Source organism: Neodiprion virginianus, chromosome 7 (genome assembly GCF_021901495.1).
Source record: "Neodiprion virginianus isolate iyNeoVirg1 chromosome 7, iyNeoVirg1.1, whole genome shotgun sequence".
Lineage (NCBI taxonomy): Eukaryota > Metazoa > Arthropoda > Insecta > Hymenoptera > Diprionidae > Neodiprion > Neodiprion virginianus.
In genome coordinates this window covers 24,384,689-24,403,012 of record NC_060883.1, presented here as the reverse complement: position 1 = coordinate 24,403,012, position 18,324 = coordinate 24,384,689, and the positions used below count along the sequence as shown (strand labels likewise).

Genomic DNA, 18,324 nt, shown 5'->3' with positions numbered 1-18,324 from the left:
CGTTATACCTGTTCACGGTTTGCCGCTGCTCGAAGTATTCATACTCCGTATCCGGGTACGGCAGATTGTCATCTTCGTCTTTTCGGCACTTCCTGCCGCAAAGATAACCCGCAACGAATCCTACCAGAAGAGCTGCGAGCGCACCAGCAACCACAGCCATAACCAGGGTCTCTACGGAGTATTGAGGCGGTGGAGAATCCGCCGCGGACACTGCTGGACCTGAGAAAAATGGATATCAAACAGGTGTCAAACAACCTAGGCAGCACTCAGATTCTGCATATGAGAAGAAAAATTATCAACGACATCTACGATAATCACCTAACTAATCGCTTCACTAACCCGAATTCTGTTGCTCCTCGTCCTGCATTATGTTGATGATCTCTCCCCCCTGGCTTTCCTTGTTAGGTATCATTGAGTCTTGGGGAAATTTGTTCTGGTTTGCTGATATCGCGCCGACACTCCCAGCGTCCTTGTTCAGGCTCTTACTAGGCGGGCATGAGGCGTGTATTCCGCTGGCAACGCTCTGAAGGAACCTGGACGCGTCGGTAGCCGCAGGACCGACGAGAGCGCGACATTTACCCTCGATCTTGTCCCACGCACAGTAGGGATCCTGAAGAGCAACGCACTCGCCGCAGGATAATATCCTGTCGCTGTAGCAGCGGTGCAGCCTCAGCGCCTGAACTTGCCCGTCCGCAATGACTACCAAACGCCCATCCTCAAGCCCATCACCAGCCTGCGAGGCTCGCACCACTTTTATACCTCGTACAGGAACAGATGCAGGGAATGCCTGGATCTCCTCGATGACAACGGGACTCGCTCGCTGGTGACTGTCCGCCGAGTCAGCGTTCACCGCCTTTATCACTTTCCCGTTGTCCGTTCCGATGAACAATACGTCGTATGTCTTTCCACCTGGCGTTTTGACTTGCGGATCTACCGCTATTTGCGTGAAACGGTAGCTGAAACGAGACGCGAGAGAACAATGAGTGACACTTTTGATCGATGGAAAACTGAGGCGGATTTTTTCAACAGAGTGGCCACTAAATCTCCAGCACGGAATCCCCTGACGTTTCCCCGATTTCCAGACAAACATCTTATGATTTTCCCTGACCAATTGTGAAAGTACGAACTGTCACTTGAGCCACACTGTCCCATCTGGCCGATGCGCAAAATCGTTTGTAAGGTAATATTTAGGAATATTCAAAGTTTGAAGTGAACCTTCCGGCGATGGTAAAAAAATTTGTATTCGATCTAATCTATCTAAAGCTTTAAAAAAATTGTAGGACCTATTTGTATGAAAAAAAAAAACATAGTAAACGATTCCCTGACTTTCCACAGAAAAAGCTCTGACATTTCTCCAACTATTTCAGAATTTTAGAATTCCATGAAATTTCCAGGTTTTTCAGAATTTCCCGATCAGTGGCCACGCTGAATTTTTCGCAAGTCATACAACGCACTGAAAGCTCGTCCTTATAACGATAGGCTGGCCGAAGAAGCTCGGCACGGATTCGTCCATGAGGGAATGGCTCTTGATGAAGTTTAAGGTGAGGTCCGGCAGCGTACGGGAGTCATTTACACACTGGCCAGGCCTTGGGTCTGGTACTTTTGCACTCTGTACCGGGAGCCAGTTCGAATTCAGGGCACTTTGCTCCTTGAAGTTTCCCTCAAAGGTGTCCGCTATGTCTTGCAGCGAAAATGCACAGACTGCTGAACCGCTTATGCTGTTCACTGGCGTCGTGAACGTCCCGTATATAAGCTGTGCCGAGACACCACCGTACTGGCCAGATATCAGTTCCGTCGTCGACTCTGCAAGGATAGAAATGATCGTCGTTAGAAGAAGAGCAGGACAATGTAGATTCCATCAAGCTAAATGAAATTATCGTAAATGAAAGTTAGTTTTGGACATTTTCACAGGATATCCAGACTCAGAACATTGCCCATTCTGTGACCTAAACGTTCTGTATACTCACGAATCTCGTTGAAATAGAAGGGAAAATCGCCGGTAACGGAGCAGTTGAGCCGTGACTTGAGAAACGAGGTCCACCGATTTCGAAAACGATGTGGCCCTCCACGATCGTACTTGCAGACTCGCGCAACGCGGGAATATACGGCCTGGGAATATGATGAACATAATACATGCAGTGGTAAAAGTGTGCATCAAATATTTCCAAACCCGAATAATAAATTAGTACAATGATCGCCATGGCTCCATTATTGTATGTTTTTCTAGTTTAATATGCATTCAAAGAAACGAAGAAACTGAAGGATTCAATACGAATTTCTTAAGGTGGTGGTGCAGCTCGGACGGTCTAAAGACATACTTATTTTTAAGTTTGTTTAAAGATAATGAAAACACTTGGAGCAATTTGAGTTTGAGAGCTTCAATATTTATAGTTTCAAGAACATTTTCGAATTTTTTCCGACACAACCTTGAAAACTTGTTTATCGACTCGAGCTCGTAACTAGATTTCTGAATTTCAATCCCGTAACATTGTTATAAAAAATTTTTGAACAACTTGTTGGTGGGAAAATGAAATTTTTCGTTTATAATCGTACATATTTGAAAATAATTTTCTTTCAACAATCGGGCTATGAGCTGGAACTCGAAAAGGTGTTTTTAACTACAAAATTTGTTATATTTGTTACAAGTTGGACAGTGATGTCGGAAGATGCGCCACGGCAAAAGTCCTCGAGTTCGGAGTCGTTCGCTACTTATATGCGCAGTGCCACCATTTTTTTATTAATTTGAAAGAAAAAATTCTAAAATTTTCTTGAAACTCGAGATAATAGAGCGCTCAAAGTCAAATTGCTTCAAGTGTTTTCATTTTGTTGAAAAAAACAAGAAACAAAAAAAAAAAAAAAAACTTCTAAGAATAGGTATGATTTTAGACCTTCCAAGCTGTACCACCACCCCTCTCAAACACAAATTGAAGAGACTTGAAGAGATGAAAGATAACACAAGTGTCTGCGGGTGCGGGTGCCCGAATCGTTTGAGAAACGTCGTTATACCCACGAGATCAATAAAAGGGATACTTGTAAACGGTATCGCGACAATTACCTTGCCGCAGTTGATGTACTCAACGGCCGTCTCGCGAAAAAAGAAATACACAAAGTCTCCCTGGGTCATAGAGCTGACGAAATTCGGCGCTGAAAAAAAAAAGTAAAAAGATTCCGGTATTACGTGATGCAAAAGGCAAGGGAAGGAAAACCAATGATCGAAAAACCTACCGTTCAGACTCATGGAGTCGTACTGTTCGGTCTGAAGGGGTTCGCGATAAATAATCGGGTCCATCCCCGAAAAGTCGGCGACAGTCCCCGTGTAAAGTTCCCCGTCGACGTATACGAAGGTGCTATTATGCTGGGGGTCGTAGGGACAAACTGCCTGACCGGGTCGCTCCTTTACTACGGTGTAGTTGCCGGGCTGAACCAGGTAATCTCTGCACACCGGCTTGAAGGCGTTCGTCGCACAGACAAGCAGGGTACTGGGTCCCGTCTGGGCGAGAATCCTCACGTAGTTCTGGCACGTCTCCTCATCCTTGCCCTTTACGACGCACATCTTTATGTCCGTATCCGGCGAGTACCACGAAAGACGTTGCTGCTCGGTCAGATCCGTCAGGCTCAAATTGTGAACCAGATTTCTACGGCGTAAATAGAAATCGGAACACGGCTTTTACATCACCCCGATAATTGTTACATCTACGTACGTATCGACTTCAAAATAATTCGAAAAGGATTGCCCAATTTTTTCAGACTATCACCCCAATTATATACATACGGATTGATTCCGCAAGGATCAAGTGATATTCGGATACAGCGTGAGCTCTATTAATTATCTTACCGTCCTCCGACTAGAAGGTAATTCCCGTCCCGTAGAACAAGCCGGAAGTAATCCGTGTGTGTCTCGTTACCTGTGAACCTGAAGACGTCCTCGGCTCCTGAAAAAAGCAAGCAAGGAAAAATAAATAAGAGATCGATACGATGGAACGTAACAACGTCAATAATCTATCGATCATTATTGTGATCATTGTGTGCGTATGGATATGTGTGTGTGTGCGTGCGCGCGTGCGAAATCGGTAAAGAACTTATCGCACGTAAATTTACTTTTCTTCATATACGGCGAAAAATCTTATTTAACGCATGGCGAACGGTGCACGGAGAGCTGGGAGAAGAGTTTTCATTGCTTATACAAGGTTCGTATGTACACAAAACGAATTTTGAGAGACGGGGATAGCTCTCGCCGCTGCTGCTGCTGCTGCACGGCGTTCCGCACATCTGTTCGCCACTTGTACATAGTTAGTCGAGGCTGCGCGTTAATAAAAGTCACCGAAGATGTATAATACGGACGCAGGGTGTATGATCTGTATGCGGGCGCACGCTTGTAGCGTATATATCCATTCTACGGTGAAATATAATATACGTATGCGGGGGAAATTGAGATTCCCTATAGAAGCAACAATTCGGGATATAATCGATTACACCGCTGCAGTTTTATTTGTTTCCCGGGGCGGGGTTGGAGTTCCGAATTTGACAAGTTCCTAAAGCAGCTAATTCCGAATTGTTTGGTGGCGAAACTTGAAGTAAAGAAATAAAACTTTGAAAAAGCGACCAACTTTCGAATGGTCGGAAAGCCGACGGCTCGCCGTTCCGAAACGAAAAATTCCGAAAATTCATGTTACGATTGAGCAAAGTTTCAAGAAGTAACTTTCCGATAGAGCAAAATTCCGATAAATTAAAATATACGCATACAGCGTAGTTTACTCGACGAGTAAAATATGTGTGAAATATCGGAAAATCCAAGAAACGGAATGACGAGGATTCCGCACGTAAAAGTATGAAAAACCCAGAACAAAGAAAGATCAAAGTGCAGGTGAAATTTTACCGAGCCAGAAATTCATGGAACTGAAAATATTGGATCATTCGGAATTTCCATGTTTCAGATATTCAAATTTTCACATTTCCGCACTTGCGAAACTTCGACTTGTCGGAGTTACGCCCTTTCGGAACTTTGAGCGTTGGTTTTCGGCCCAACCGTGACTTTGATGTTTCGTCAAAATTTAATTTCTTTATTTTAAGTTTGGCCATAAAAAAATTCGTAATTTGGCACTTTCGGAACATTTCAAACTAGGAATTTTAACCCCGACCCTGTTTTCCGTTCTTTCCGTCTTTCGAACAAAAAAAAAATATTGCCAAATTTTACCGATAATTTCACGATCAATTCCAACCAAGTATTGCGCGTCACTTTCTTCACATTTTCTCATCTTGAAATCTCTTCGGAATAGTTGATTACAAAGTGCGAACCTCGAGATTCGACCCGCGTACCGAGACGCCGACCCACCGCAATTATTCACTCGAATATACCTACAGACTACACGTACGACGTTTGAACTAAACGTCGGTGGGAATAAACGAGCTTGCGCGATAGATTACCTGTGCGATTTACCTGTTGCCCCGTCGTCGCGAGAGCTTAAATCACACTCGTGGTTGTTGGACGTTACTTTCGTTGTTTGACACGTGTAAGCGCGCATCTTACCGCAGTGTTGACGTAAGGCGTGACTCGCAAACTAGATATATTATAATCGAAGAAGCGCGGATTCGCACGAATCGAATGCTGCGTGTATACCAGGGTACTTAATATTTCAGCTTTACTTTAAAGTACCGTTCGAAAAATTTGTGACAAATACTGAAAAAAGAAACTGTCATCAAACCCGGAGGAGATAGGAAAATATTTAGAGCTCGCCACCAGTTATTGTAATATTTTTTATTTATTTTTACATGCCCACCTTGCGAACTTGTATATTAGTTTATTTTTTTCGCACGATGGTCCGATCAATCGTTCACCAATCAACAGCAAACCGCAGCTAACAATTCCGCGATTAGCTGATTTTTATGAACAATGATTAATTGAACCGCGATACGATAAAAATAAACAAATATACATCAATTTTTTTTGTCAGTATAATAAAAAATCAAAATAAAACCTAAACAATGAACTACCTCAACGCGTAATAGTCATATTAGACCTATCAATACGCAATCGCAGCGTGCTCAGGAGGCTCTTTCCGCAAGTGTATATAATAGGATCGTGTTATCCGAATGGCGGTTATACGGTGGATGATCGGCATTGTGTACCGCAGGTGCGCGGGTGATACGAGATATAGGTATAAATACGCGCGAGACTAGGTCGAAGCGATTCGGTAACGCTGCAGCATTGAGGGACCGGCGTGGTAGCCGAGGGGGGAGGGGATCACCCTGGTCCTCCTCCTCCCCCTCCTCGTCTTCGTCTTCCTCTCGCGCCTCCGTGTAATTACAGGTCTACGGGTCGAACCGTCCTCACATAACACGGGGTTGGCTCGCCGTCCCGTGCAGCAGCAGTCCTCGGTCAGGGTGGACCTAGGTATCAGCAACGTCGGGGGCGGCGAGGCTCGGGGGGATCAATAACACGCCGCTATCTACCTATGCCATTGTCGTTTATGCAGGTATACGTAGAGCGTCGCGTGCGCTCTCCTCTCCCAGCTGTATTAACGAATCATCCGCCGTTGCCGTGCAGCTGCCGGCAAGCCTTGTTTGTCCGATTCTCGACGATGATGCGAGAGAAACGTCGTTGAGACGCACGGCGATAAAACGCGTCGTTTGTCTCAATTCTTGTGCATCGTTAACGAGACTATAATATCCGGCGATAATAATCGATACGCCTATAGATCGTGCGTGGAAAGAGTGTACGTCAATTGTACAATATATTTACGTGTATTAGTATTGTATCAACGCACGTATTCGGGTGATAGGGATGAGAAAAGGACGTGCGTGTATCAGAGATCGCAGCACCGGTTCACGCACCTGGACAGGTGTGCATGCGTGCATGCGTCGCGGGAAAAAGAGCAAGTGAAACATGATGTATGTTATTGTATGCTCTTGTACCTACTCTCTTTCACCGAAGAATAAGAGAATCGGGTATAACAAATGATTCTGCTAGACCCGCGTTGAAGATGGCTACTAATTGTAAGCCAAAAAAATAATCGAACACGACTCAATCGGATCGGTAAAAATTAATCGATCGATCCGTTGTTTCGTATTTTTTCGAAACGGCGCATACGAAACGAACATTACGTAAATTTCCATACGTAGTCTTATAACGGGGGAAATTTGTTTTTATAACTTATGGCTGCATTCAAAACATTTTTCAATTTCAGTTGAAAATATTCATTTATATACTCCACTCATTGCATCGAACAGGTATCTCGTTGTCAGTAAGTGAGACGACAACGATAATCGATACTTTAATCACATAAATTGATCGTGAGGAAAAGTAATGGATTATTTTTCGTAATTCTTAATTCCCGTACACCCACAATCGCACGATAGCCGCCTAATCCCTGTCCAGCAACTAAAACCCCGTATAAGTGAATTTGCTAGCTATACGCGTACGCATGTATATGTTTGCGGAATAGACATTTCTCCGTCGGGGGATCAAAGCGCGCGCAGAGTGTACCGACATCGAGGCCTACGGAATCCGCAAGCTGCTCGATGCAGCGGCAGAGGCACGGTACGAAATCGTGCAATTCCGCAGTGCCGTAGTAACGAGAATAGCGGGCGGGTGAGGAGCGACCCCCGTGTGTGCAATTGCGTATGCGACGCGCATCCTCCCCGCATGGCACGTACCACGCGCGGCTGGGGAATTCGTCGCTGACAATTAGCGGCGCATAATCTGACAGGGGACGCGGTTCCCTTCCATTCCGGCACTTGTCCGACGCCCCCTTAATCCTGCGGGCAGAAATTCGCAGAGGTATACCGCGCGTACTCCGTAACCCCGTGTTTCTACCATTTGCATCTGTGGGGTGGATTGGATTATACGATACACGTATGCAGGTTGCGTGCACTTCAAACCGCACGGCAAGATTTACTCATTTTATTGCATTACCGTCGCGGCGCTTCGCGCGAAACGTCTTTTCAACCCTTGGACTATTCTTGCCACCTATTTTAAATACATTTTTCGTATATTTAGACAATTTTGGAAACATATTTCTTTGCGAATATTTTGCTATTTCCGACGGTATACTCGTAGGTTTTCAATACTCGAGAGTAATTGATGCGATTTAATGTAAATTATTATTGTTGGAAGCAAGTTGATTGAAGGAAATCGTGAAAATTGAAAGAATAATTCATTTACGAAAAAGTTACCCCTCTACATGTATGCACGTTTAACATAAATTATAAGCTTTTAGGGTCGTTGATTACGAATCTGAGATCAGATTTGAAAGATTCAAGATTACGAATACAATCAGCGACCCCGAAAAACCCTGCATAGAGTTTCTTTGACCGTATTCGATATAATTACAAATTTTCGTCCACCATATTGGATCCACCATCTCAAATTTTCATAATCTGATTTCAGATTCGTAATCAGTGATCTTAAAAACCGTTGAATACTACCTTGTTATAAACGTCAACTCAGCATCCAGTAAACGGTTAAATTGATAAGAAAATTCTGACAAACATGATATCTCTCACGCCACCGTAAGGATCAACCGGCATCTGTTATATCATTGTAATTATGATTCTTCAAATTCTAAATATATACTGTACAACAAAGCGTAAAGACGGGTGGCGAAAAAAATTTGGTAGAGAGAGAATCTCGTTTCGCGTTTTCAGCACATATTGAATTCCTCTAAGGTGGAGGACGACGCCGTGTGGGTTCACGTATTTCCTTATATATATGCACACGCTTCCGAGGATAATAGAAATGGAAAAAAGCTAGGCCAGTATGAGAGAGAAAAAAATCCTCGGCATTAGATTGCCCCTACAGGATATCTAATATTGCGCGGAAAGGGGCTAAAAAAAATGTCAATATATTTCGTTGAATATGAAACCGCTCTGCGTGAAAGTTGAAGTGTAATAAATGGAGCGCGGTAATTATCTGAAATTAAAATGATCCAAACCGCATCCATCGCTGCGACTATAGGAAGAAACCAGAGTTATAAGCAATCCAATCCAATGACGAATCAATTCCGCGAAAATTATTACGAATATATGCTAATTTTTTTACTCTCGATACCGGCGACAATTTTTGTCAGCGACGATAAACCTGATCTGAATATTTACTAATTTTTTCGCAAGTTTTTAATTATTTCATGTCGGTATGGAAGTTTTTTTTTTCTTTTCTCTATGTCCCGATCCAAACAGATCACGGAATCAGGAACATAATGTGATTCTGCAACCTGTTTAGATCGAGGCATATAAAAAATCAAGAGAAAAAACAATTTCGACATGTGAAAACTAGAAAATTGCGAAAAAAAAAAAAATAGTAAACATTCAGATCCCATTATCGTGCGTTGTTCAAAAAATCACACTTTAAATCATAGAGTCGGTGTGAATTTCCCAACATTTTCAAACACGGTGTTTTCCTAATTTATTTTGCACTTTCGTATAAATTTTACCATTGGCTGAAAAAACGTAAGAAAAAAAAAATTTCCGAGACCCTTTTGTGTTGGTAAGAACATGATGCTAAAAATTCCTAAAAATCGAAGGGGGATGAGATACGTGAGTTGCTGATTGGACGTGGAATGCCCCGTATGTTATAGACGATTTAGGCGTATACGTGGGGACGTAGTAGGTACATACGTATAAGTTACGTGTACAATTCTACACGTAACAACCGTAGTTTTCCGTCGACAAATCGCGCGTGCGACGCGCTCCTCCAAAGTATAAGGTACCCCGCTTCCGTTGTGCGCTGCTGCATAGGTATAAGTTATATCACCCCCGACTTCCTTCCACCTGATGTAAACGTAATATATGTAAATACGAGGAACGACAGGTGCAGCGTATTCATCTCTCCGGATAAGGGCTCTGCGAGCTGTGTGCGCGTATCGTTGTGAATTTAAAACGGGATGATGAAGAGAAAAAAAAGGTGTATTTCGCAATTTACTTGCATCCCTGCACATCAGCGCGCGGGTAATTAGCGTAGATGTAAATAAATTATTCGCAGGGTACGTGGATTATTAATAATTCTCTAACGGAGAAATAAAATAAAAATACTACTTTACTAGTCCGATATGCGGTAATAGTGGACGTGTTATTACTGTACAGGCAGACTGCATAACGAGATACTTGGGTTTATACAATGTCATTGTCGTGACACGCGGTCGTAATTGCATTTAGAATTACGTTATCCGTTTTATTGCCGACGATACATACGCCATGCATGTACATGTACGGCGGTTCGGCGGAAAAATGCGAAAGAGCAGAACATCGACGGGGCGAAATTCGAAACGTCAAATTGCCGATATTTAAAAACGTAGAAGGACCACAAGTACGAAAAGTTCGTCTTGTAGGAAACTAAAAATAGAGAACACAAAAGTGTGTAAATAATTGCTGTACCGGGTGTGTTGTCGCGAATCCCAATTTCGGTGCACCGATCATCGGTTACTTTAAAATCGGTATCTCGAAAATTTGAGCTTTTCGATCAGTCTTTCGGTATTCTGACCCCCCAGGGTAGCATACAATGTATACATATATATTATATACCTATGCCCGGTAACGTCGCGGGCGGCACGAGGAAATTTGACTTTTAGATTGCAGGGAGGTTCGGGGATCGGATCGCATCGGCCTAGGTTGGTTACACGACGAACGTCGAGTGAGCTGCGAGGGTAGTCGGTGCTGATTCAACGCGGCTGCACGTCCAAGGTATACGTATGTAGGGGTTGGTTGCACTCGCGCGGGTCGTTAGAGCTCCTAATGAGCCGGCGTCGTCCCTCCGTTACACTGCGTCCTTCCTTCCTTCCTCGACCAACGACCGACGTCCATCTTCTTCGTAAGAACGCCGCTGCGGCGGCCCATTGGCGGATAATACGCGTCGTAAAACTCTGCATAGGTTATTATCGTCATCGTCGTCGTTTTCGTCGTCGTTCCAAGCGCACAGCAAAGATAAAAACGTAACAACATCTCCTATTTGTGGAACTCAAAATATTTTCACACGCGACATTGAACAATGTATAAATTATAATGCGAACGAGAATCGACGATGTTGCATCAACATCGTATAGAGCGCAATTGCGGTCAACTTTGGAAAGACGAGAATACTGAGGAAATTGAGGGTAAGCTTACGCGCAGCATCGAATACGTTGCACAAGATCGATTCGAAACTGAAGTTAGTAACGTTAATGTATCGAAAGGTTGAAACAAAAATTAACATTTTTGCCTGAAGAAGTTGAATTCACAAAGTCTGAGTTTGTCGACATTGTTATTTGAACGGTATACTAAATTTCAAGTAATCATAAAGTTCCAACACAACAAATTTTATCCAATGATGCATCGTTACATTAACGTTGCAAACTTCATCCTCGTGGTTTAATCTTTGCATATCAATATGCGAAATTATACATCAGACGAAAGTTAACGCATGATAAAATTCGTAAAATTTGAAAACATTTGCCGAAGAATGGTCAACCTGTACCGGTTCACACACGAATATACGAGTATATTATGGGTATGTATACGCGCTGTACGTTAAGAGCGGTGAAAGAGCAGTGCAAAAGAACGTCCATCGAGCCCGAAGGGCCGTGCCACGTGCTCATTGACGATAGCCTCCTCGAGGTGACCGAATGTACGAGTGACGTCTCCGCCTCCGCCTCCGCCTCCACCTACTCCTGCCACCCCTGCCGCAGCTGTGCACGCAATTGTATGTACAGGAATGGCGTGTACCACATACGCGTGCACATTATTATACGTACAACGTAATGCACAAAGATACGCGGGAACGGTAAGAAGAGTTATTAAAGGGGTGCGGTATAACCTGAAAGTCTGACGTCGGGGATGAGTAAAGGTGGTATAACCTGCGATCTCGTTATTCAATCGAGGCTGAAATTGTAAAATCGTTGTTTCACAACTTCAGGAATATCTGGAAATTGCGTTGAATCATAAAACGTATTCATATTTTAATAATTCGACTACGTACTTCAAGGTCAGTGTAAAGAAAAACTTGGCAAATACTGATCCCCCCCCCCCCCCCTTCGCAATGTTTCGTCGTTACGTCAACGCTACCAACTTCAGCCTCGTGTTATTCACGCGTTCGCCGCGTTTGTGTGCGTATTATAAAATACCGCAAAAGTAGGCACGATTCGTCGATCATCGAAACTGCGAAGAGAGCCGCCATCCCCCCCCTTCGCCACTGGCGAGCGATTGGACCCCGAAAATTTCACCCTGCATTGTATCACCCCCGCGAGTCTTGGTGGTGGTCCTGCGACGATCGCGAGTTAGTTCTCCTCTCTCTGTATGGTATTGATCGAACCTCGGGGGCAGGACCACGTGGTGGTGGTGGTGGTGTTCGGGTCTTCTCGGCGGATGTCGACCACCCTCGTGCTTATAGTTTCGCGTCGCGGGGGGTCGCGAAGCCCCCCCCCCCCACACCCCCACCACCCCCCTGCGCCACGTCCTCGTTCAACCCCGTCCCGTCCCTTCGTTCGTTCGTTCGCCGCCCTGCATGCCCACCGACTTATCGAGAGATGGCGTCACGTGGGGAACGAAAAGGAATGCCCCGTATATAAGTATGAGATGAAGCAACGCGAGAAGAACCGATAGAAAGTGAAGGAGGAGGAGGAGCGGGAAGAGGAAACAAGAAAGTTTAAAAATGCGCGTTACGCACCTTCGAAATTAGGTTTCGCGACTTTTGTATTCCGTTCAGCGATTTGGACCTCGAACGAACGGAGAACGTTACACACGTCCTGCGACCCGCGGCAACTTTGTCTATCGCCATGCCACGCGCTCTGAGCCGCTGAACAATCTTATACTCGACGGAATTAGTTTGGCTTAATTTTGTCCCGAGTGTCGGGAAGCGTGATGACATTCTTCTTAGCTACTTTTTCTTCGCTCCTTCCTAATTTTTTTAAACTTTTTATCGTCTTTTCTTAACAATCTTCACAGTGTCTTAATATATATCCGTCCATCGCTTTATCGGCGGCGGCGTTCTCGCCGTGCGGGCGTAATAATAAACCGTTCGACTCTATTCTCTGCTATGTAACAATTTTCCCTTTCTCTCGCTGCGGTATAATTTTAGATTATCGATTATCCTGCATCCGCAATTAATCACGTTTGTCGCAACAGGAAATTAGAGAAGCATCGTACGCCTTGAACTTGTTGGGAAAGTAAAACCGTGCAGGCGGATGCGAGTGCGTAAGAGTTGAAAAGAAATTTCCTGGCAGAGTACAAGTTCATGCAAAGAGATGCGCGATATTGTACCGGTGACGCAACGTACGATATTTCTTGACAAACATCGTGCGAATATTTTGCGAATGGAACTGTCGCAAATACTTCATATTTTGCTTATAAAGATTGTGAAAATGATATTAAATAAGCCACCCCCCAAAAAAAAAAAAAATCATTAGTTCGATAATGAACTTTTGATACAAAAGTTTGTCTTCACATTCGAATCACAGTCTAACCTCGAAATTAATTTGTGTTTGTAATAAATTTGTCGTTGAACAATCAAACAAACAATCGGCTTATTTCGGATCAGCTCGGCAATTTCCGGAACAGGTTGCAAACGGCGCTAATGCGTGCGTGCGACTTGCATGGTGTACCTACCACCCGTCACTCAATAAACAGTCAATTTTCAGCCATGTATAAATGGTGCCAGATTTAAAAACGTATATTCGCATTGATGACAAATATTTGCAATCCGCATTCGCGTCCGTGGATACCTAAAGGACTTTAAATTCGTTACGTCGCTAATATTAATATGCGTACACACGATCGCTGTTCGGAGGAAAATTTGTACAAAATTTTAACAAACCAAAGTAGATCCGTATTAACATCGCAAACATTTCTTTCTACAGTTTCCCTCTGATTGTATAATACGATGCAAACCATAGGGTGCGCTTTCTTTGGTTTCATGCAGGAAAGAAAAATCAATTATTGAAGCGTGACTCGGAATTTCTGTGCACGGTGCTACGCTACGTGACATGATTATACGCTACGACTGTATATGTGTGCAATAATATCGTTCTTCGGTGCGCGAAGTTTGCGAAAATTGTAAAAGTAAGTAAGCAAATAAGTAGGCGAACAAGATCGTTCGTCGAATGTGACTCACCAAGCTGGACGTACATCTTGGGCCTGACGTTTTCCTGCCAGGCGGCAAGCGAGAGGCCGGGCATCGCTACCGCGAGTACCACGGCCAGATGTAGGGCGACGTTCGCAGGGCTGCACGTCGTCATCGTTCTGCTCGTTGGTAATCGTGGAGGATACCCGGATACTTGATGTTTGCTCGGTGTCGCGCTTTGGCGATTAGAAGCGTAAACACGGAGCAAAATGCGAATCCGTCGCGTGCAAGGTTGGGTTGGGGGGTGGGGGGGAGGGGGGACCGGTCGCACACACCTCGAGGTCACTGCACACTGTTATCACTCTGCACTTATTCGCGTAGGGGTTAGAATCGGCACGCACTCGCGGAATATCGCGGCAGAAGGATCGTCCGAGACCCGGACATGCTGATCCTGACGACGCACGGCGCGGTTTCCTTCCCCAGCACCGTATCGCCGATCCTCGATCGCCGATTACTGACGACTAACGGCAAAGAGCCAGACGCCGCTGCCGCAGTCTCGTCGACCTGGAATCACATGCAGAACGAAAAACGTCAGATGTTGCGCTGGATTTATTTGTTTATTTCATTTTTTTTTTTTTCATCAAGGGCGGAAGAGGGGGGGGGGGCACCTTTGATCTACCAATGAAAAGACGCTGGACTAGATCTCAATTTCCATTTATCCTCATTGGCCGCGTACCGATAAGCGTCACTGACGCAGCAAAGTACATTAGATACGATTAAGCCGCACCTATCGTGTGTGCTTGTTTATGTATACTAGGATGGTTCGTTTGTCAAGGTTTCTTTGTTTTTTTAGATTGCCGCTCGAAAAGTATGTGATAAATACTGAAACAAAAAATTATCATAAAACAAATTAGATATTTAGAAATCACTAGCAATTATTGTAATATTTTTCATTTATTTTTATGGGTACACCTTATGGGCTTATATGAGCATTAGTTTATTATTTGTTTATTTATACCGTGATCCAATTAATCGTTCACCAATCAACAGCAAGGTGTGCCTGACGATTCGGCGGTTGGCTGTTCTCGTTTTTTATCGGACAGATTATTAATCGGAGACATTTGGATAACAGTTTTTGCTATCGAAATTGTAGTATCGCATCGCCTTAATGTCCCTGTTTCGATTTCGGTACTGACATTTATGAACAATGAATAATTGGACCACAATAGTGGTCGTTTTCGTATATATACAATATATATATATATATACCAGTCCGTGGGGTGTACACGTAAAAATAAAAAAAAATATAACAATAATTGGTAGCGACCTCTGAATATTTTTCTACCTCCTCCAGGTTTTACGACAACTTTTTTGGTCAGTATTTGTCAAAAATTTTTCTAGTGGCAGCTTAAAAAAAAAAGTTATAAAATGAACTACCCTAACGCGAACCAACTTTCTTCACATTTCCGGGACGGGGTCACACCGCGGATTCACGAGGTTCAAGTTAGCAACGTTATCGTAACGAAACATCGGGAAAAACATCACTATTTTCTTATTTTTACAACGATCTTGAAGAGAGTGAGATCAGAAAACACGAATATGTTTTGTTTTATTATGTTTTACTGAATTTCAAACAATGCGCAAATCCCAAACTAACAATTTCTCCTCATTGCAGGATGAATCGTGACGATAACGTTGCCAACTAACTCCAACATGATACGGATTCGGTCTCAAGCTATTTTACGCTTATTGCTAGACACGCGATTCGCACAATACACGAGCAGTCCGATGCATAACGCTGCACTTCGTTCTACAGTAGAACCTCGTTTGTCCGAGGGTAATACGGGGAGATGATAACTCGGATAATACGGAAAACGTATACGTACAATCCAAGCAATCACGATGTTCTACCCTTGATTCCGGAATCGGAGCTGTCGCGTTTGTATAAACTCGCAACAAAACTTTTGCAAGCTCGCGCATGTTCAAACAAAGTAGCGCCACAAAACTATTTCGTACACATAGGTGTACGACGTAGACATAACGAATTATTCCATTTTATCCAAGGTTCTCCGTATTATCCAAACAAGATATGCACTAGTCAATGCGGAACATCGGCTGTAATCGAAGGTTGGATAAGCGAGGTTTCTACTCTACTTGCGGTAATACGAAACGAACTGTCGTCGTCGTCCCGGTGCCACAACGACGACGACGACTGCCGAGGGTAAGAGTCACGCGCAAAGTAATTAATCGTATCGCCGCGATACCGTACGTGCATACATGCATATAGACACCGGCGACATAGTGACGGCAAACAAGCATCGGTAGTCAACAGTTTCTTACTGTCAAGAGGATAATAAACGCGATTAACCTCTCGGGGTAAAACTCAACGTCGTCTCTTCGCCGAGTGTGCGCGTGCCATGGTGAATTCGCGTTACGTTACATGCGTGCATATATGCTATATATATACATATACACTACTATATATATATATATATATATATACACACACATATATACCGCAGCAACGAAGAACGCGAGAGGAGAAGGAGAGCCTGCCTGCATGCGTAGTAGACACCTATATTCGATATGCTGGAGCGAGAGGGAGGAGAAGCAGAAACTGGCGCAGCTGGTCGAGGAGGAGCGAATCGACTCGTCGTCCTCCTCGTTGCGAATCACGTGAATCTTGCGAATCTTTGTACTTAACTCACGCCGAGTTCATCGAACGCTCTCTCATTATTCGCCTCTCCACGACACGTACGGACTTATCCCCGCGCGTTAAACAAATTTGTCATTTGTACCCGTCGTAACAAGATCGCGTACATATACGTATTATGCATGTACGTAGTAGGTATAATGCACGAGTTTACGTAACTGCATTAATTCTCAGCCCTCCAGGCGCCTGCAGCACTCTCTCTTTTCTCTCTCTCTCTCTCTCTCTCTCCCTTCTTTTGTTACATCCTTTTTCAACTTTAGTTTTAATTTTGTTACATATTGATTTTATTTTCATTTTATGTTCATACGTATTTTCTACGTACCGCCTGAGGGGACTTGTCCCAGGGCGAATAAACGCTTCTTTCTCTCTCTCTCTCTCTCTTTCTTTTTTGCTCTATCTCTCGCGGTCTCTTGGCAAAATCGATGCGGGTATTTCACGGAGAGAAAAATTGTACATATACGACGAGAAAGAGACTATACGTGCCAACAAAGGCTACATAGAAGGTACAAGGTACAAGGCATGAGGTAGGTAGGTTGCCGGAAGGCCGGAGGATCTCAGTATTCTCAGTTCTCTTCATACTCCGCCGTTTATTATCTATCTCTCGCTTCCTCTCGGCGACGATGATCCTTTCCTCTCCCCATCTCTACATCTCCCTCTACACGTCTCACGCTTCCGCTCCTCACGCGCATAGGCACAAAGAAAGAATTAAGTACCACCGCCTGCATAACGACGTCGCGGTGCGTTAAGCGCGGTCAGAATGTGACCCGCATAGATTCGCGGCTCTAACGACATCGCATTGCATCGCATCGATGCTCTCCGTTCCTCGGGTCAATGTTTCGTTCTCTCTATCGCGACTCGCGATTCGCCCGTTTCAACATGCAGACGACCACGACCCCGATACCGCGACTACTTGCATACGTATCATTCGATTTTCACGGAGAGACCTACGGCGATAATATGAGGGAAAGAGGAGAGGGGCGGGGAGGGGAGGGGGGGGGGGGGGGGGGAAGAAAGAGTATCGCGTTTGAATAAGATAACCAGACGCGGAGTAGACGAAAGCGAGAGAAAGGAGGAGAAAGGAGGAGAAAGGAGGAGAGACGGCATAGCGGCATGGGTACACATATAGATGTAGGCGGAGGTTTGAAAAAGGGAAACAGTATCCAGACTTACCGCAATGCAGCAGAGATATCCAAGGGTCCTAACAAAAACATCCAAGGGCGAGCCACTCTTTCCGTCGTTCTTTTCTTTCTTCCGTTCTTTCTCTCGCTCCTCCCGCTCTCTTTCTCTCACTCTCCCTTATTCACAGCGTGCAGCGCCGTGCACGAATGACGAAGACCTTCTGTTCTCTTCGCCGAAAAATTCCAAGACGTGAATCACATCGTGTCGTAGTAAACCGGGGGTTGGGAAGAAAACCGCGACCCGACGACGACGAAGACAAGGGGGTCAGGCGGGGAGGGGGTGGCGGAGAAGCAAGAAAAGGGAGGCAGGGCGAGGAGGGGACGGGGGTCGCCGGAATGGTCGACGAACCGTGGTGGGTCGGTAGGGGGTGAGGGGCTGCCGCTGCTGTCACGAGAGGAACGGCATGACC

General features: G+C 44.5%; 1 protein-coding gene across 3 annotated transcripts in view; it reads right to left on the bottom strand.

The window, feature by feature from the left end:
- The window catches only part of LOC124308661 (semaphorin-1A), a 30,314-nt gene extending 12,233 nt beyond the window's left edge, over nucleotides 1-18,081 (bottom strand). For all 3 annotated transcript variants that reach the window (XM_046771584.1, XM_046771581.1, XM_046771583.1), the window contains exons 1-9: nucleotides 17,907-18,081; nucleotides 14,075-14,587; nucleotides 3,836-3,932; nucleotides 3,226-3,635; nucleotides 3,056-3,144; nucleotides 1,968-2,109; nucleotides 1,455-1,803; nucleotides 340-956; nucleotides 9-219 (exon numbers count right to left, since the gene is read on the bottom strand). In XM_046771584.1, the coding sequence (XP_046627540.1) occupies nucleotides 9-219; nucleotides 340-956; nucleotides 1,455-1,803; nucleotides 1,968-2,109; nucleotides 3,056-3,144; nucleotides 3,226-3,635; nucleotides 3,836-3,932; nucleotides 14,075-14,198 (2,039 nt within the window). In that variant the 5' untranslated portion in view covers nucleotides 14,199-14,587; nucleotides 17,907-18,081. The remainder of the gene's footprint in view (nucleotides 1-8; nucleotides 220-339; nucleotides 957-1,454; nucleotides 1,804-1,967; nucleotides 2,110-3,055; nucleotides 3,145-3,225; nucleotides 3,636-3,835; nucleotides 3,933-14,074; nucleotides 14,588-17,906) is intronic.
- Between the last annotated feature and the right edge of the window lie 243 nt (nucleotides 18,082-18,324).